At 40.4% G+C, this 20,894-nt stretch overlaps 1 protein-coding gene across 1 annotated transcript in view; it reads right to left on the bottom strand.

The window, feature by feature from the left end:
- Positions 1–16,393, bottom strand: part of NUP133 (nucleoporin 133) — a 28,024-nt gene extending 11,631 nt beyond the window's left edge. Inside the window, exons 1-19 of the mRNA XM_053382499.1 lie at positions 16,147–16,393; positions 14,949–15,067; positions 12,455–12,558; positions 11,602–11,709; positions 10,774–10,905; positions 10,346–10,516; positions 9,805–9,960; positions 9,656–9,726; positions 8,632–8,779; positions 8,065–8,209; positions 7,377–7,534; positions 7,107–7,198; positions 4,738–4,901; positions 4,531–4,622; positions 4,222–4,446; positions 3,552–3,674; positions 2,998–3,097; positions 1,440–1,682; positions 271–404 (exon numbers count right to left, since the gene is read on the bottom strand). Coding sequence (XP_053238474.1) covers positions 271–404; positions 1,440–1,682; positions 2,998–3,097; positions 3,552–3,674; positions 4,222–4,446; positions 4,531–4,622; positions 4,738–4,901; positions 7,107–7,198; positions 7,377–7,534; positions 8,065–8,209; positions 8,632–8,779; positions 9,656–9,726; positions 9,805–9,960; positions 10,346–10,516; positions 10,774–10,905; positions 11,602–11,709; positions 12,455–12,558; positions 14,949–15,067; positions 16,147–16,319 — 2,658 coding nt within the window. The 5' untranslated portion in view covers positions 16,320–16,393. The remainder of the gene's footprint in view (positions 1–270; positions 405–1,439; positions 1,683–2,997; positions 3,098–3,551; positions 3,675–4,221; positions 4,447–4,530; positions 4,623–4,737; positions 4,902–7,106; positions 7,199–7,376; positions 7,535–8,064; positions 8,210–8,631; positions 8,780–9,655; positions 9,727–9,804; positions 9,961–10,345; positions 10,517–10,773; positions 10,906–11,601; positions 11,710–12,454; positions 12,559–14,948; positions 15,068–16,146) is intronic.
- Between the last annotated feature and the right edge of the window lie 4,501 nt (positions 16,394–20,894).

Below are 20,894 nucleotides of genomic sequence, written 5' to 3'. Positions count from 1 at the left end.
ACCCAGAGTTCTGTTCTCCAACAACTCAATTCTCCCCTAGCATCTGTTGCCTGATGCAGCCACCTAATGGCTAAGCCTGGTTATTTTCTCTGTAACTTATGAGGCTCTTGGATAGTCACTATCTGTATGTGTAATAAGATAACTGCTTAACAGAAAAAGAAATCTGTACTGACATAATTCTGAAAAATAACCCGACAGCAAGTCTGAGGTTTCTCCTACAATATACACTTACTTAACAGCCTGTTGTTTGGGGTAAATAAAAAACATTACCTGATCAGCAAACTGTGTCATGTAACGTTGCAATCTGGTCTGGTTATCAGTCTGCTCACACAATTGTACCAATATGTCAAAGTCACAGTATTTTTCTGCTAGAGCGGCAGCCAGCTGGTACTGTCCAAGAGAAACTGAACAAAAACAAACAAGGAAAAACGCCCACATTAAAAACATGGCCATTTTGTGAAGACTTTTTTTAAAAAAAACAAGATCCACGAGTGTGGGTTTCAAGGGCATTTTGCCTCTAGATAATTGTTTTCAAAAACTATAAAGCAGTTAGAGCAATTTGCAAGGGGTATACTCCACATGCCATTAGAAAGATCATAGGCTCTATATGATTAAGCTGAAAGACTATGCTAGATCAAAGAGTCTTTTGTCAGTGGGGGGACAATTTGATTCAACCAATAGGATTTGGTTCCTGTGAGTGAATGTGGGTACTGCATTCTCCCCAGCCACAATTAATGGAGTAGTAGGACAATGCAATTTTTCTCCTACAGAAGAGCTTTGAACCACCAGGGACCACCGTATTGCCCGTTGTGTTTCCCACCTGCATGGATGCAGGATCAAGACCTCAGTAAGCAGAGCTTGCTGCTGGATAATGGCTGGGAAGCAAGCCTGCAGTCAGACAAAACACACCATTTATCCTGCCTGCAGTGGAGCCTGATAAGACAGATAAGGAACAACCTGGGGAGACACAGCTGTTGGCAGGGGGCCTTCAAAGTTCCTTATAACTGAGGAGTAAGGGAAAAGTTAATGTTAGGGCAGAGGGGACCTGACTGTAATTCCTGACAAGCCAAACTCTAACATGGAGAAGGTGCCAGGGAAGAACTCCTAAGCAAAGGATTAGGTTCCGACAATAATACAATCACACGTTCATTCATTAATAATTCCTTGCAAATTATCTTCCCCTTAAGAAAAAGCAACTCAACATTGCCTAGAATCGAAAAACTAAGAACCAAACTGCACACTGTGAAATGTTGTTGAAATATTCTAATTCACATTTTTGACTTGACATTACAAAGAAAACTCTGCTCTGAAAGCTAAAAATAGGCAAACATTACTGGAAAGAAGAAAAGAAAGGAGAAGAGCATTTCCTTATTCCCCTGCTTTCCTATACCCATGGCAGAGACTTAAATGGCACCCTGTATAATAACCGCAGCACTTACGGAGTGGTGACAACAGTTCAGATCTTTTCTGCATGTATTCCATTTCCAGACTGTTATAGCGTTCTTGGTACTCTGGCCGGTCCACAGATTTAAGCTGAGAAACGTAACCATCCAGAAAGCAATCTAGAAGTGCCACCAGCTGTTCTGTCACTATGCTACGAAGCTTACTGTTAACCTGAGGATAGACCTTCTTCAGAATGATTTCATGTTGCTGTATTATAGTCGTTCGCACACCAACAGATGCTTGAGAAGACCGGAAAATTAAATATTAAGTCATTATTATATTTGGCATATGGAATTTGAAAAATGACATATGATAGTGTACCAAGGGGAAGTTAAACACAAGAGGCCATTAAAAAGTAAATGAATCTACTTTCCATAGCAAAGCAGCAACCCCCAGCCTAAGTCTTTTAGTGGAACAACAGCACTGCACAGCAGAGAAAGAAAAGCATCCACATTAACAATCCTAGCAGAGCCAAGGCTATGGGTGAGAAGAAAAGACAACTGCTTGAGCTCAGTGTCAAGTATGCCCTCATGCCTACCTTTCCCCTCATGAAATAATCTGAAAACTTTTGAAACAATAGGATAAAATCCTGTTCTTTACACCAAAACCTAATACACAGGCTTCTTTCCTTTACAGCTTTAAAACCATGGTTTCTAAAAGTCTCTAAGGGTTACTGCCTGCATTACAAAATTCTACATGGAAGGGCTTTCCAAGCAAAATGTTACAGCCATCCGGTACATAGATCACTGTGTTTGAATATACATGTGCACATGCATTGGAAAGCATTTGTTATAACTTCCATGTAGGCTCTTAATTCTATGATGTGCAAAACAACTTAAAACACAAGGGAATGTATCAGATATTTCCCCTGCAAAGCCACCTGTACTGGGATGTTGCTCGTAATTTTTACAAAAGTGTAGATTTCAAGTTATTGCAGGCAGGACTATAAGTCTGTAATATGCTTAGGGCTTGTTCACAGGAACAAGTGTTGTACTGAGTAGGAGAGAGACTGCACCTCAGGTTCACTCAGCTCTCATCTGTCCTTCCCTGTCTGATCTCTCCAGGAAGAAAACAAGGTGCAAACTTAAATTGTGGCTGAGAAATCACATTTATTTTGAAATGCCATTAAAAAAAACAAATCACAATTTAATTCAAGAAAGTTTTGACATCAGTTTCCAGGGCAACCATCTTAAAAGTTAACAGCACTACTAGCCTCCTAATGTTATCAGCACCAGTAAATAAATGCTTATGTTCAAATGCACAGACAGCAGTAATGGCCTTACATAAGCCATAATGATGATAAGCAGGCAAGCATGTTAGCCCAGACATTCAGGATGAGGTTATAAGAAACAGAATTTTTTTAACACTAAAAATGTAACATTTATGTTCAAGAAAACCAGTGAGGTATTTATGAAACATGGCACTATTGAGTTAGAAATTTAAGAGCAAGGGCAACAATTTGAAAGGCTAATAAAGTACTCTTCAGTGGATTTTATGTAGAAAGAGAAATACTGTGTTATAAAACCATTTATATAAGATTTCCTCTATTCTCACCTGTCCATGGAACATATTCTGGTTCCATTTCGGGAGGCTCTCTTATTTTATATAAAGCAGCTTTGGACTGGCGGTCTTGGATAGCAGCTTGCAGCATATCCTAGAGAATATTGACACAGAAAACATAGGATGTTACCAAACATAGGATTTTGGGGGAGTGTCATCTATATATTAGCACTCATCATTTTTTAGTATTATTACATTTTCCCCTCCTTTATTCTGGGTAGTTTCCTATGGGTAGCGAGAATAACCACTTATTTTACTGCTACTGAAATTTTCTGTTTTCATCTGATGGGAAGATATTTTGGGAAATCAACAATATTGTCATTCATTTTCGTTTTACTGCAACATGTAATCTAAAACTGTCCAACCTCCCACTTCTTATTAAAACCCTAAATTAGTGTATGATCCCCTTTTCAAATTTCATTTATTGGAACTGGAAGGATTTAAGCTATGAAATCAAATGGGGCTTTAAAACATTTAGCTGGGTGCATTATGTCCAGTTTCCTAGGTCGGGGACTTTTTACTGTTACTTAATTTTTGAAATGTAATACCTTTATGATATTGTTTACATTGACGACTATTTCAGACCATTCCTCAGATTGAACTGACATATCCCTCAAGACTTGCTTTTCCTTTTCCAGTAAGCATTCAAAAATAGTATCTATCTGCGACACCTGAAAAACAGAAAAGAAGACGGAACACTGACAGTTAACACTGCTGATGAGGTATAAAAGCAATGATTCAGCCTGATATTTTATACACTGAGCAGTTTAAGTGTTTCACTTAGCACATTAAGAGCGCAATCGTACACCCAGCTGAAGGTTGGGGATATGATGATCTACTAGCTACCACAGGCACTAGAAGCGCTAGCCTGGAGCTGGAAAAGCAAAACCTCTCCTCCTGCCATGTGTGAGCAGCAAGGCTTCAGGTGTGGTGGTAGAGCATCTGCTCTCAGCTGGGAGCTTAGATTGCTCTGCAAATCTCATAAATGGCTTTTCTGCCATTTAATTTTCATTCTTAAAATGGACCCATAAGCATGGGAGATTTTCATCAGGCACTTTCCTAAAGGAAAACTATTCATGTTCCCACCCCCGTCCCAAAGTATGGATCTAAAAGAAGAAATCTAGAATGTTACATGGATTCTCATGCATTTTACTAGGAAATGCTATTCACACAGAAAACGATAGATGTGGTTGTAGATAAATTATTTCTTTATATCACCTCTCTGAAGAAAACATCTGCAGGAGTTAGACTTGATGGAACGTCGTCTTCTCTTTTCATCAAAGCAGTCTCTATTGCAGCATTGACCACATCTGGCAATCTGTAGTGATGGTTCTTGAGAGCAATGGCTGCCGCTAACTTTTCTGCATGTTCACAGAGTAACCACCGAGTTGCCATTGGTATGCCTCGTACTGGGAAATTGCCCAGGCGACCAAACAGACCCACCTTGGATAGAGATAATTGTACATAAAAATACTCTTGTGCCACATCCTATATTGCCACATTTACACAAGAACATTAGGAACCTACCTGACGAAGAAAGTCAATGAATAGAGAATGGGCCTTTGTCTTGTTTTCCAGCTGATGAAGAAGAATGATGGAAGAATTTGGAAAACTAGCTGCTTTGGTACAAAAAAAAGTGACAAGGAAAGGGGTTTAAAAGTTAGTATAACTTACAGTCTTACTTTCTTAAGGCTGTACAGCCAGAATGTCCATTTTACACATGAGACTTCTCACCTTCAGGTACTGATTCAGCCCATCGTGGGTCAGATGTAGGATAATCATCCACCAAATTCTCACTAATTTGAAAAACAGCTCTGTCTAGGTCTGCATCAGGGTATGCATCTCCATGCTGTGGAAAGAGCTCAGCAACGATGATTTGTGCACCTTTCACGTTGTTACTGAAATGAAGGGAAAACACTTGGTGAGTCGACTCTTAGAATGGAACACTGGTCCTCACTGGGAATGTTGCTTTTAACTGCACATCTGAGGGTGTCCAAGTGGGTCATAATCCCTCCAACTGCTTGGAAGACAGGAAGCTTGTGATTGCATCCCTCCTGCCCATATTCAAGAAAGCCCCTTCTGCTTGCCCTTCAGTTCTGTTCTGTGGCTAGGCTACTGTACGACGACATCAGGAATCAGGAAAAAAAATCCATAAAAGGACTGGGGCTGGGGAGGGGCAGAAGGAACATAGCCAAGGCTAGCTGTGTGTGCACTGAAACTGGATGCTCAAGACCAAAAAAACCTTCAGGTGATTGGTATGTGCATATGTGGCAGACAGCTAAGTGGGTGGCATTGGCACCTGCCAATGCTCAACTGGAAGCCACATTCATAATAAAGACCATGGTTCTGGCCTGCCTTGGGCATGGGATGTGAGTCAAGTGGAATGCATCAAAACTGCTGTCTTGTGGGTGCGATCAGGTGGCTGCATGGTGAAATGGGAGCATGTGCCGCAGCACTCATCTTCCCCAAAGCAGCTACTACTGATGCAAGCAGGTCTGAGTTGTATGAAACGGTGTATGAAAGTGCTTGCTGAGGACCATGCAGCCACTTCTGGTGGGAAATCTGCCCTCAGGAGAACGCTCTGTTCAGTTTTCAAACAATTAGCTAGAGGCGGGTCAGGTCTGGCTGCAGTAGGGGTCTCTGTGAGAGTAGGTCTGGCTTGAGTGGCAGGAACTATGGTGGATACTCTACCAGCTAGAGAATTTTGGAAAACCAAGGCTGGCTGCGCCAGCAGAGAGCCACTAGGACTACCTAAACCCTGTCCAACTGAATTTTATGAAGGATGTGTGACAGTAGGGGAGTTAGAGGGCATGTGTACAGGAGGCCATGATGCTATGAGGGCATTCACAGCTTTTGCCCTCTAGATCAGGAACCTTTTAACGTATCTCTTGGTCTGGTGGCTGGTCTCTAAGGCAAAGGGGTAATCTATCACGCTGTCAACTTTGCACAGGCTGAGGGTAGGTACATGCAATAGTGTTTTTCTATGAAAGTGCTTACTAGTGAGCTAATAGGGTCAGGAGATTCTGCTGCAAATGGTGCTAAGAAATCACAGAATCTGGGGTGGACTGACTTATTTTTTTAAAAAACCAAACACTTCTGGGTTTCACTTAAAGGATGGCCCTCAAGAGCAGGAGAGGGTCCTAGAGACTCTTAAAACTGCTTATTGGGAACTAGCTCTTTAGCTGTATCTGCCACAACAGCCTCTTCAATCTTGAGGACAAATGCAGCTTCCAACACAAAACAGGAAAAACTGCTGAGCAGGGCACTAGATGAGAGGTACCTAAGACCAATCAACTGGATCCACAGCAACAGGTTGTAGATGCTGATGCTGTATTCAAAATATTGCCTCTTTCAAGTTCTCTAAGTATTTCATGGTTATCTTCTGTCCTCTGGGGGACCACATCTGGTACTGCAGAACTACTGTGGGAGAATGATGTTGACATCAGATGGGGAACAGGCAGAAGCTGCCATAGGTGATGTAAGGAGCGGAGCTGTGACTGTCTTTACTGGAGGGGTGCATGAAAGGAGACTAAAAACCCAGTCACAGCTTCATCTGGTAGTGCTCTATCTGCTTCCTGTGAACTTGTGCCGTGATGGAAGAGGAAGACGGTGGTGTAATTTGTCTTGTGGTTGAAGCAGGGGTGGGCACTAATCATCTAACCACTGTGATATGCTTAATGCTGGGAGGTGGTTTTAAAGGAGAACCTTAGCACACTGAAGGAGGAACAAATGGATTCTGCTCCAAATGAAAGAAGACAAGAAACAAATTGAAGGACCAGCAAAGGGAGAGGGCTTACAAGCAACAGGAGGGATTATAGACTACTTGGATAGAAAGGAGAACAAGATCTTTTGATAGTCTGCAGAACCCAATTGTTTGTTATCTGATAGAACATAAAGCCATCTATTTTTACAGATTTTGGAAGTGCACAAATGGCTGCAGGGAAGAGAGGAAGAAAACCCAGGGCATACCTATTTGTATTATGTTGGCTTTCATCCTCTATAAAAGGTAATGCTAAAATGTTAATATTTCTCTTCAGTTTTACAAACCCACAATGCTCCCAGAATGAAATATACTGTATATTAAACATGACATAATTTTATACCTGCAAAACTGTAAGAAAGCAGATTTTAACATTTTGGTCTTATCCTCTTGCGCTATAATATCCATCCTGGAAGCAGCATCAAATGCAATGCTCTAAAATAAAATTGAAAAAGAGAGAAAAATGTAAAGGGAGGAATAATGCTTCCACAAAAATGTAGTTTGAAATGGTAAAAATGCTACCTTTGGAATAACTAAATTATCTAAGAAAATCCAGTACAGGAATATACATCTTTACTGTTAAGACAATTAAGGCAATGCTTTCCCTCCTTACCTCATCATTTGTCTCAGCTACAGAGGAGGCTAAAGAATCCTCAATATCTTCAGGAAGCACAGTAATGTTTTCCCTGGAATGTATGGCCACGAGCCCACTTTTTCTAGTGAAAAAAATTGGAAGTCCAGCACAGGAACCTGCTCCTAAAATTCTATCACCTAAGGTAGGAAATAAACACAACACAATACAACTTCAACATCATTAATGAATGTCAAACTGTGGGCTTAAGTTTGATTTGCTAAGCTATGTTATAAGCACAAGTTAAAAGGCTGTAAGGTCTGGTTTTCAGAGTTATCAAGCGAAAAAGTAACAAGACAGAGTTTATTATAAAGTTCCTATGCCTACAATAATAACTCTACATAACACAATAGGGATTGTTCTTAAATCTAAGATTTCACTGTTAGGCCCGTAACTGCTTAAGTCATTGAGACTTCAATTCTATACACACTTACCTGGAAGTAAGGCCAATTGATCTCAATGGGACTTACATCTGAGTAGACATGTATAGGATTGTACTGTGAGTCAATGGCAAGATGAATAATCACTGCTCTATCTATACCACTGCTATACCTATGAACATTTCCATAAAAAGTAAATACAGTAAGTTTTAAAAGCATAATTGTTCTGGAGAGACCCTATAAACACCCTCATTGGCTTATTAAGAGCTCCGGCTTCTTTAGGTTCTTACCTTGAATACTGAATATCATTTTCTCCTGGGGCAAAGAAATTCTTCCTGTTCCTGTTGAGCAAGCAAATACCTCCTCTTCTGTGTAAAGACAGGCAGCATGGCTGGAGAAATTTGGGACTACTAAACGACACATCAGTTCTTCAGGCTGAAATATGTTGCATTAAGGGTTAACACCGACATTTATAAAAGCATATTACCCTCAACCTGTTAGCATGACACCTATGCGTTTGTATGAAGCCTAACGGCTTGATCCCATCGGGGCAGGGAAAACAGGCTGAAAGTGACACTTGTATGGTTGGTGTTGCCAACTCCACATAGTTTTCCATAATAGTATAATATGTTTAGGTTGATATCCAGCTCTAGGCTGCTAACATAAGTGTTCATGTATAAAATAAATGGTGATTGTTGTTGTTATTATTACTATTATTATTATTTTATACCCCCCTTTCCCCCCTTAATGCAACAGGTGAACACAGTCAGCATGATGCATTTCCAACAGTGTGTTTAGGATCAAGAGCCAATAGCTAATAAGGCACAAAAACCCCTGTAATGCATAAGGTCAATTACCTGAAACGGTGGATTATACTGGGTGACTTCCACAATAACATTATCACATGTGGGGTAACCATTATCCTCTACTGTTATTAAAGTATAGTAGATGAGGCATGGACTGTCACCAAGATGCCAGGCTGCAGCTAAAATCACCAATCCATCACTATTTATTGGAAGACAAAAGAGATAAGCATTTGCCTTGCAAAACTGTGATCAGAAATACCAAGAAGCAAAACAAAGTTTACTAATTACCGTATTTTTTGCCTTATAGGACGCACTTTTTCCCCTCCAAAAATGAAGGGGAAATGTGTGTGCGTCCTATGGGGCGAATGCAGGCTTTCGCTGAAGTGACCCCTCTCGCCCTCCAGGCTTCAGGAAGCTATCCGCAAGCCGTGGGAGAGCTGCACGACTTCACGCAGCTCTCCCATGGCTTGTGGAGAACTGCCTGCACCTCGAAGCCTGGGGGGCGCTGAGCTCAGCACCCCCCAGGCTTCAGGCTTCGCACAGCTCTCCCATGGCTTGTGGAGAGCTGCCTGTTCTGCGGGCTGGGGAAGCTCGGGCTTCCCCCACCCCAGCCCCGCGCCTGGGGGGGAAAAAATAAATCCCCCCCCCAAAAACTAGGTGCGTCCTATGGGCCGAAAAATACAGTATCTGACAGCATTCACTTTGCTTGTCTTAGAAAATAGTATCTTAAGAATATGTACACATGCATCTTTTTACATGCTGCACGTAAGCAAATTCATTACATTTATATCCTAAGCCTTTGCATATCCCTTGGCTTTTGAAGGGAGGAGAAACCACAGAATTTCACAGAAGATCCCTGATTAAATTACAAAAATTGGCATCTTATTCTGGGTGGAGAACTTCTAAAACAAGGAAAACTCATGCTACTAGACTTTAAAACCAAGAAGAAATTAAGTATTTTCTAAAATGTCAATTCTCTTAACAGTTCTGCAGCTTGAAATAACTGACCTTGACACAAAAGGACAATGTAAACGCTAGTTCATAATAGGTTCCTCACTTTCTCATAAGAACTCACCGATTTTGCTGCAAATCCAAATACTGCACATTGACATCTCCTTTAATTTCTTCATAGTTGCTTTCAGAACCCTGTGCAAAGAATAGTTATTAAATATGCTAGCAAGAAAGACAACACTTGTTTTACATTCCAAATGTACTGCCTCTTACCCATATTGATTCCATGATGTTTTCTTTAAGTATTCTGTTTACATCCCAGCTGACAACTTGACGCTCTGTAGTATCATCTATTTCCCATTTGTAAAGATTTAAGCTGGTCAAAGCATAAAAACGTGAACCGTTTTTGTCCCAAAGAACACTAGAAAGCTGCATTAAACATAAATTATAGGGGTTTAGTGTTTGATACAATAAAGTTCTCTATTTAAAGTTTTAAAGAATAAAACAGAACTGTTTAACGCCACATCTCAAAAACTAAAAACAAGTTTCTCTGCGCTTTGCTGAGATTGGTCAGATTGGCTTTAGTGTTTCACAAATGTGAGAATTTCAAGCTAGATCAAAAACCAGTTCTGGAAGACACAAGCGCTAACTGATAAGACTAAAGTCCATCAGTATCATGGTCAGATATTGGATACTTTTTGTAATTCTATTACTTTTTAAAGCTGATGTTGTAAGATGCTTCCCTCATATGAAAGAAACTAAAAAATCCAAATACAGCATCATAATTAAGTTTAAACTATTTTAAAGGACTTACTGCTACATCATTGCTGGGAGACAAGATTCCCAGCAGAGAAGAAACTCTTCGGCCTATTCCAGAAAACATGCCTTGTCCTTGTGGTAGGCCATGCTGATAAATCTTGCCACTACTGTCTGGTGTCAGTCGAATAAAATGGCTCCTTGAAGATGATAAAATAAAGCTTCCACCCTAAAAGAAAAGAAATCCCAATTTAATCCTGCCAGCTTTTTGTTGCTACTACATTATTATTCAGTTTTTAAAAAGAGAATACAGACTTGCTAATCCAACTCAGAGCAACATTTTATTCTGTTTTACATATACACTGTGAGAAAAAAGCATTTCATCACTTATGGACAATGGTCAGTGACAGGACGCGATCCAGATTTCCCAGAGTTGTTAACAAATCCCCCATAAAATGTATGCTCACATTTAAGTTTCTATTTTACCTTTACAGCTGTTAGAAAACTGCAGAGAGCACCTCCAAAGTCCGTATGGGTCTCAGTAAAAGAGCTTTCATGAACAAAGCTGGGCCAATAGCGTATTAATCCTTCACAGGTGGCAACCATGATTGACAGAGACTTGCAAACACAGCAAATAAAAAAATGGTTAAGTATTTATTCAGAATCTGAGCAACAAATTTACACCAGTTTCAAGCTTCTCATGTCATGGTTTCTAGACAAGCAGCTCTAGAAACTAATTGTGTGAAGGAAGAAAAACTCATTTGTGAGGCTGTTGAAGAATGTAAAGTTATTTCAAGCTTTTTAAAATCTGTGCAGTGTGCTCTAAGATAAACAGGCTGATACAATTTATGCAGTACAAGCGACAGGCTAATTTTCTATTTATTCATTCAGAAGTATATTGTAAACAAGACCCATTTGTAAAAGTAATACTATCAGCTCTAGCAAACTGAACATTGGATTACATCATGAGTGTAATTTCTAAATGATCTCCAGTTATGTCGGTTTTCTGGAAATACTGAATTGAAAAACTTTCTTCTGCAAATTAGTTTAATTTGCATAGATTTTCAGTTTGCATTGCATGCCTAAGACAATAATTTAATTTACTATGTTCATTTTACTTGTATTTCATTTTTAAAGCTTTTTTAAAAAGCTTGAAACTGCAAAGTTTGCCTAATATTGTACTTGAAATTGGCATCCACTGATTGTTACAAATGAACTTAAAATATGCTCCACATCACTTGTGATCCTGTAACAAAAGATGGGATTCATTACTTTCCTAAATGATATTCCCAAAATAAATGTTAAGTTTCTCACCTGTAAGGAAGGTGCTTCACCAGAGGCATTAAGAGACGATATTGCCACTAAGCTTGAATTCCACAGATAGTCACTAGGTGGTAACTGAAGTTCCTTACATGCAGACAACTGCAAAACACACACATCATTTTATGATGCTTCTTTTATGAGTTTCTTGAACAAAATGAAGTAGTCTATATTATCAGTTCAGTGTCTACTAAAGGCACTTTGGAAACAGCAATGGTGCAGAAATAACAGGAAGCAGAAATTTCTGCCACAGCTGAAATGCAGTTTTTGCATTCATGAGCTAGCACAAATGTTCTGTTTTGGATGCAATGGAAAAGCATGCGAAAAAGAAGCCACGTGCTTTGTACTTCCTCCTGCATCACCAACACATCAAAGTTGCACTAAGGCCTAGTTCTCATATACAGCGTATGAGATGGCATATGAAATGTAGATTTGACTGTACTCATGGGTAAATGGTTGAAAGCAGAAAATATCACCACTAGAGTATATTGCTAGTTTCTGACAAAACATTAGGGCTCCAATCCTAACCACACTTACCTGGAAGCTCCACTGAACTCAAAACAGTCTTTTGAGGCTACTTAAAGACTCAGTGAGACAACAGAAAATAGGAAACTTATTAAGGTGAACACTAGTTCACCTTTAGCAGAGATACCAACTCACATAAGGTCTTAACTTTTTGCAGCGAGGACTTTAAATGTGGCAACACAGAAGTACCCTAAGTTGATATCAATGAGGCTCATAGCAATGTCACTGTTTTGAGGTTGCTCAATTGCTATGAAACTTTATTTTGAAGATGTACATTACAACAAAAACCTACAATTCTATATTTGACGTACTATTATCTTACCTTAGCAACCGGAGATTGGCCAATCTTCCAAATAATCAGTCTGTCTCTGTAGACTAGCCAAGCCCATCCACTTTCATCTAGATGCACATTCAAATGGTCCTCAGCTACAAGAATGAACAAAGTTTTAAATTTATCATACCTGAGGCATAGCAGAATAAGATACCCAAGTGTATATTTGAAGCCCTATACATTTTATTGAATGGCACCTACTTTATCCAGTGTTGTTTGGGGACATAGCCCACTTAAAACCATTACCATTATGATGACTTGCCAGAATAGCTCCTTTACAGTTTGTAAAGGTAAACGTAAAGGTACCCCTGCCCGTACGGGCCAGTCGTGTCAGACTCTAGGGTTGCGCGCTCATCTTGCTTAAGAGGCCGGGAGCCAGAGCCGTCCGAAGACACTTCCGGGTCACGTGGCCAGCGTGACGAAGCTGCAGCTGGCGAGCCAGCACCAGCACCGCACATGGAAACGCCGTTTACCTTCCTGCTAGAAAGCGGTACCTATTTATCTACTTGCACTTAGGGGTGCTTTCGAACTGCTAGGTGGGCAGGAGCTGGGACCAAACAACGGGAGCTCACCCCACCGCGGGGATTTGAACCGCCGACCTTACGATCAGCAAGTCCTAGGCACTGAGGTTTTACCCACAGCGCCACCCACGTCCCTTACAGTTTGTGGGTAACGTTAAATAAAAAGCAACAATGCTAGCAGATGACCCACATATATTTAGGTGATTTTACCCCACCTTTTGCAAAACAGTTCCAAAGAACTTTACAATAAAAACTAATAATAAGTAAAAACATCAGCATATAAAACAATAAACAAAGCTAATAAAATCAGCAGCTGAAATAAAAATAAAACAGCTGATTTTCAGTTTTCCAGCTCAATGAATGCTTCCTCTCACACAACACCCGGCTTTCTGTTCCATCCCCACAGTCAACTTGCATTTCATGGCCATTGAGAAGTTCTCTTTTTGGGGTTCCCCACTTTATTTCTAAATTTTTAATACCTACAAACCTCAAGGTTTCTCTGAGTCTGTTATTCCCTTATGTGTGGGTGATGCCATTTTGGCAACAGAAGCAACAGCTTTCACAGCCTGAAAATCAGAATTATAGGGGTTGATTATGACTGTGCACCAGATAAATATGCCTGGGAAGGGTGTTCCATGACCTGGCCATCACCACACCAGGGTGTGGCAAGGACTCTCTCTTTGGTGGCCTAAACTTTAAAGTAGGGGCATCTGAATAGAGACTTATGTGAAAGATCTTAAATGTGTGGGAAAAGTTATTATTCTGACTATCCAGACCATTTAGGGGTTTGATGGTCAAAACCAGGAACTGAATTTAGCCTGGAATCACACTGGCAATCAGTGAAGATCTTCCAACATTGGTGTATTATGGTCATGGTAGTCAGTCAGTTACCACTCCGGCAATTGTATTCTGAACCCATTGCTTCTGGATGTTTTTAAAAGGCAGCCCCATGTTCAATGCATTACATTAACCTGCCATAGATGTTATCAGAACATGGACAACTTTGGGCAGACTATTTCTCTCCAGGCAGAGTGAAGCTTGCACACTGACTGAAGTTGGAAAAGGCATGACATATTTCTGAAGCCATCTGCACAATGATGGATCTAAGAACATCCTCAAACTTTGTTTTTTTTTTTAAAGTAATATTTATTAAAGTTTTAAAGGTTACAAAAAGAAAAAAGAGAAAACACCAAATTAAGCAAAAACAAGACAACACATCACAATAAGGAAAAAGAAAAAACAGAAAAAGAAAGAAAAAACAGAAAAATAGAAACAATTAAAAAACACAACGAACCTTCCCATAACTTATCTTTCATTTGCTTGTTTCCTTGACCTCCTCGCACCTCCCTTTTTTGTATTCTAGTTCAGTTAGCTATTTCAGCAAATCCTTTCCATCTTTCCCAGTTTTTGTCCTATAATTTATCTTAATATAATGTAACTTTACTTTCCCTCTTTTCACCAATTAACAGTCTATTTTTACTTAATCCTTTATAACATTTCTGCTAAAGCCACATAACTTCATTCCAACATCCTTCTAACATTCCTTAATTTTACAATGTTTCTGTAAATAAACTTTAAAATTAAACTTAAATTTACTTCCACCGACTCTTCTCCCTGGTCTCGGATTCTGCCAGTCATTTCCGCCAGTTCCATGTAGTCCATCACCTTCATCTGCCATTCTTCCCAGGTGGGTAGATCTTGTGTCTTCCAGTACAGAACATCCTCAAACTTTGATTCCCCCCGCCCCCATTAAGTGGGAGTGTAAATCCATCTAAGACAGGCTAAATTTTACATCTTTGGTTTGTTAAGCCATTACCCCATACCATCAATTCCTTGTCTGAAATAAGCAATATCTCATGTATGAGCACAAGCACTAATTTGCATCTTTATATTTCAAACTTAACTGCATGCTGACTGAAATATTTATCTAGTCTAGGAACATTAGAAGGAATTAAACTACTTACCATCAGCCATTCTCAATGCCTCCATAACCTTTACTGGCAGAGGTGAACCAAAGCTTTTCACGTCATAGTTGATGGTTTCACTTCCTGAAGGATGATGTACAACTTTTGTGGGTGTACCTCTAAGCAAAAAGATGTATGTAATGTCATAAACATTTCCAATATTTCAGTTTCAATTGAGTAAATTGCCTTATTCCAGTACCATGTTATATTTTTCATTTTCTTGTAATTGTTTGAACAAATGTGTACCTTTTTTAAGCTAGTCAACCAAATGTTTCTTCAGTTTATAGAAGCTTTCACATTTTACTTCACTTCTGCATTGTTTCTGTTGTGCAAGGGAGTGGTGCCTGCTGCCTTGAAAAAGATGGTGGCGCAACCACTCCTAAAGAAACTGGCCTCGGACCCCTTGGATTGGAATAACTACTAAACAGTCATAACAGCTGGCTCCTTGGGGCATATGATGTAGAAAGCTGTGGTGGCGCACCTGCAGGCATTCTTGGATGACAGATTATTTAGATCCATTCCAGTCTGTTTCCAGGCATGGTCATGACACAAGAGTTGGCCTTGGTTACACCCCCTCATAGATATCCTTCACAGAGAGTGGAACAGCAAGAGTGCAACCTGCTTCCTGCCCTCTCTGTGGCATCTGATACCACTGACCATGGCAGCCTCCTGAACTGGCTCTGTGGCATGGGAACCAGGGGCACTATGCCACAGCAGTTCTTGTCCTACTTTCTGGACCTTGAATAGAATTGGGAGAGGGCTTTTCAGCCCTCTGGCAGTTACGGTAGGGTGTACTGCAGTTTATCCCCAATGCAATTTAATAGAGGGCCGTTATATGACACTTGAGCATTCGTCTTGCTTCCATCCCAATTTGTTTATATCTCTTCCCATCAAGTCATTTGTTCATCCCACAATTTGCAGTGAATTTCCTCTTCACTGGCACAAAGTCAAGTTCTTTTTTAACAGTGGATTTGCTGCCCTAGGGCGACACAGCCTTTTATTCCACCTTTAGCTCAGCAAACCTAGTCCCGGGATGCACTTAAATCCCTCCCACAAAACAGCGACGGCCTGGAGGCGCCCTTCATGAGGAAAACCAACGCGCGAGACGGGCAGCCGATGTCCTGACCAGGGAAGGGAAGGCTCCCTACCGCGGCCGGGCTGCCGGGCAGAGCAGGGCGGGCTCGGCCTCCTCACTCACCGCGCAGACAGAGAACTGACGCTCCTCCTGGCCACCGGCGAGAACAAAGCCGGGGAACTGAGGGACGAGGTCGCGAAGGCCTGCTGGCCCTTCCGGCTTCCACTCCGGAGGCCTCTCCGGCCCGACCCGCCGCCCGCCGCCGTGTGAGGCGAGCCGGGGGTTGAAGGGAACATCGCGAGCTCAGCGAGAAGAGCCCGAAGGCTTCGCAAAACACAGCGGCGGCAGCTCTCAGGGAACTCGCGCGCTGCGGGCGCCCCCGTTTGACGTGCCGGCTTACTGGCGCGTTAGATTTGCGTCATCCATGCCCCCACAACGAAGGGCATTGGCTGAAGAGCTCTTTTTTTCTGTCGCGTCCTGATTGGCTCAGAAAGGCGGGAAGTTCCGTTATTTACGTATTGGAGAAAGCCGAGGGAAGAATCACGTGGTTAGTATGAAAAGCGTTTATTCGCGGGCGGGGACTCGAGAATATTTTTGAACGCCCGTTCTCTCAGTGATGTGCTTATCACTTTCTTTCAAAGTTTTACGTCCCACATCTTCATTCTAACACTTAAGTTTGCATGGCAAGTCGCAAGACAAATCAGAGGAATGTGGGAGCATTTAGAGGGTGGGGGTTGAAACGGGTAATTTTAATCTATTTTAGCATTTTTACTTGTGTATGTTTTATAGTTGTGATTCCCCCCCCTTGATTTTACTGTATTTATTTTACAATCAAGCCTTGTACAAAAATTATTAAATAAATAAATAATAAGGAAAAGTTAAAAGATTGCAGAAGAGGGAAGACAAAGAATCAAGGAAGAAGGGGTGAAGAAAAGTTGCTGACTTAGAGGTAGCAGAGTCACTCTAGAATAGCATTGTAAGGCCTCTGTTTTCTTTTTAAAATAAAAGCACTCCTAATTTGACATTCTGGCTAGAATTACAAATTATGGAAGACATTGTGATGTTACCAAAAAAATGGCATTTCTCTGTTGGGTTCACTCCCGTAGCATGTTGTATCACATCCTGTACCCTGTAATGTCATAATGTTCTGGGTTTGCTTACCGTAACAGAAGAAAGTTTAGTGATGTGGAGCTGGGGTGGAGCCACACAAATCTTTGGCAGCCCCTTGGAAATGTGTAGTTCTACCCCGCGGGTGGCGCTGTGGGTAAAACCTCAGCGCTTAGGGCTTGCCGATTGCATGGTCGGCTGTTCGAATCCCCACGGCAGGGTGAGCTCCCGTCTTTCGGTCCCAGCTCCTGCCCACCTAGCAGTTCAAAAGCACCCCTAAAGTGCAAGTAGATAAATAGGTATCTACTTATGGCGGGAAGGTAACAGCGTTTCCGTGTGCTGCGCTGGTGCAGGATCGCCAGAGCAGCTTCGTCACGCTGGCCACGTGACCCGGAAGTGTCTCCGGACAGCGCTGGCCCCTGGCCTCTTAAGTGAGATGGGCGCACAACCCTAGAGTCGGACACGACTGGCCCGTACAGGCAGGGGTACCTTTACCTTTTTACCCTGAGAGGAGGATATAAATAAGCAATAAAAATCATGATCCAAAAATGCATGGTATCATTAAAAAGCAAGGTAAGTTACATAAAACCACAGCTCATGGTTTATCAATGTATTTTAATCCATAATAGAAAATATTACTGACAAGCAGATAGTGTTGAAAAATAAATATCAAAGAATGTAGAAAAAAACTTTTTTTTACTTTAAGTCAAGTATACAGAAGATAGATAAGCATGTTTTAGACTCTAAACTGTCAAATGCTTTACTTAATTATAAAACTGTTACATCCAGAGACCCCTGAATTACAGATAGTAATAGCTATATAGTTGTTTGCAGTTCTAGGAGGCTGTGCTCTTGTGCTCCAAAACCTGCATGAATGAACTTCAAAGTTACAAAACTAGTAAGCAACATCATACAATGCACACTACTCCTAAGTTAAGGACATTTGAAGGTAAACCATTTAGAAGTTGGTGTAGTCATTATGAAACATTGCAGCAGCCTATGTACAATAGCTTGTCATTTAGATCAACCCCCCCATTTCTAATATAGTAATAATAGTAAGATTTGCACCCATAAAAAAAAAATAATTTGTAATTTGCCGATTTGAAATTGACAGCATTATTCGCTCCTTGCAGTATTTCAATTTGTGAGAATTAATTGCTATTTATAAAGACATTGGGAGACTTCTATATTGTCCTAATAAGCACTGTTGGATTTTATAGTGTTATTTGCAAACTGCATCTCAAGAACTCAAATACAGAAAAAGGTCAGGGCTTGTCCCAGAGATACCTGTGCAAATGCATGTTATGTGAAGTACTTTGATAAATATGTATCCATGTTCAAAAGCAGATAACCATGGCTTCTAAATGTGGTTTGATTTCCCCATTCCTTTCACATAGGCCAAAATGCTGCATTATTTTAAATACCGTACATGAAATCTAGTTCTAGATCATCTCATTTTCCTCTTACAGACAGTAGGAGGCACTGTATGTTTGTACATACGGTACATGTGAAAAACTATTAGACAGGCACTGCTGTAGATGACAATCCCAACTACTGGGTTATAACAAAATTAACCCATAGCAAGTGTGTGGTGCAGGCCCTGGAGAAGACACCACAAGTGCTGTTCTTCGGGAATAATGTTTCCGATAAATAAGGTGCAAAAATATATGGAGATAGAAACTTTTATAGGTGCTGAGCTAGTCCTGGGTGCCCTTCATTATTTCCCCTACCATGTCTGTTCCCAACATGGAAAGGAAATGGCATCTGTTTAATATAGAAAGAGGACTTTTAGATTTTAAACTTGCTTTGTTCATATGTACAGTTCTGAGAGGTCCACCTCGGATGAAGGAAGAAAATGGACTGAGTGAGGACAGGAAGTAGCTGCATAGTTCTCAACTCTGAACATTTCCTGCCTTAGACACTAGGTGACAATGAACTCATGTGATGACTTGACATCCATCTAAATCAGTGGTCAGCAAACTTTTCCAGCAGGGGGCCAATCCACTGTCCCTCAGAACTTGTGGGGGGCCGGACTATTTTTTTTTGGGGGGGGAGGAGGAATGAATGAATTCCTATGCGCCACAAATAACCCAGAGATGCATATTAAATAAAAGCACACATTCTACTCATGTGAAAACACCAGGCAGGCCCCACACATGACCCAGAGATACATTTTAAATAAAAGAACACATTCTACTCATATAAAAACAAACTGATTCCCAGACCATCTGTGGGCCGGATTTAGAAGGCGATTGGGCCAGATCCAGCCCCTGGGCCTTAGTTTGCCTACCCATGATCTAAATCACCTTTCAGGTGAGATGAACAATTTGGTTCCCATAAGATTTTTTGAAGCAAACAAGACAATTCCTATTAAAAAGAAGCAAACCATTACTGTAGTATCAGTAAGAATGGGGACAATATTTGGCATGAAAGCTGGACACAGAGCTCACTTATCAGCAGTTAAAAGAGAAGCATTGCAACATGGTAACCTGTAGCATTAAATCCATGAGAAATTCTTGAAAAACTTCCCTGCTGTCATGTTACAGGTGTATGTTATGAAATGCTCTAACAAGAATAAATAAATCTCTCATTTTAAAGAAGCTTTAAAATATTGTGTAGCTGATCAGAAAGGCAGCAGTTCCAAATACACTTACTTACAAGCTATTCTACAAAGCTGCGGTGGAATTCACTTTCAATATTACGTAGAAGTTTGTCAAAGGATCTTACATTAGACTAAAGGTTTGTTAAAAATGCTTCGTTTCAGAAGTTGAAATATGCACCAATGCATTAAGTTCTAAACCAAGAAGTGACTTAACTGACATTTCAATTATGTTTCACCAGTGTATGATGTATACAATTTTATGTAATCTGATAAAATTTGCAAAGTTAGAAAAAGGACTATTTACTAGTATTTTAATAATAAATACAGTTAAAAATCAAAGAAGTCAATTCCTATGCTTTTGTGTTTGTTTGTTTTTTGTAGTTTTTAGACTGCATAGTATTATTAATTTTGTTCTCTTTACTCTGACAATCTAAGGCTGCAAGCCTAATCCCATTTACCTGGGAATAAGCCTCATTGAATTCAATAAGGTTTACAACTGAGTAAATATAGTTTTCCTCATGAAAGTTTCCAATATTTAACACACACCTAAGCATAAACATGTTTGCTAAGTTATACCCATTTTATATTTCATGACACATTTCCAGTTTTGATTCAATATAATAGATGGTGGGTAATAGTAAAGTGGCTATGACTGAAATCCCATGCACAGTAAACTGGTTTTATTTATTTATACAGTTTTATTCTGTGTGACTTAAACATCTCTTTATAAACATATGAACAAATGAAGCTGCCTTATATGAAATGAGCCTACATTAAGATACTTTTGGGCCAAGTGAATACTCTTCCCACCCCGGACTTTTTTGGTGCCAGGTGAATGCTTCCCTGCCCTGGACTATTTTGAATTTTTTTTATGGGGGTGGGGCACTTTGGAACAGATAGTGTATACTGGGTTTTAAATGCTGCTTGTTCTGCTTTTTAAACAAGTGACAGAATGCTTTTTAGGGTATAATCTTAAAGTGGAGGAGAGATTACAAAGGCAGTTTAAAATGTCATCCAGTGTCCTGTTGGCATCAGGACAGAATTGAAGACAGAGGAAGGTTCTGTATTCTTAATCGGTTACTAGCCGCAGGATTTAATAATAATAAAAATTATCCAATTGGGAAGAGTGAAAGTTTTAGATACACTGAAGAACATGTCTAAA

Source organism: Podarcis raffonei, chromosome 3, assembly GCF_027172205.1.
Source record: "Podarcis raffonei isolate rPodRaf1 chromosome 3, rPodRaf1.pri, whole genome shotgun sequence".
NCBI lineage: Eukaryota > Metazoa > Chordata > Lepidosauria > Squamata > Lacertidae > Podarcis > Podarcis raffonei.
This window is presented reverse-complemented; position numbering and strand designations above follow the sequence as displayed.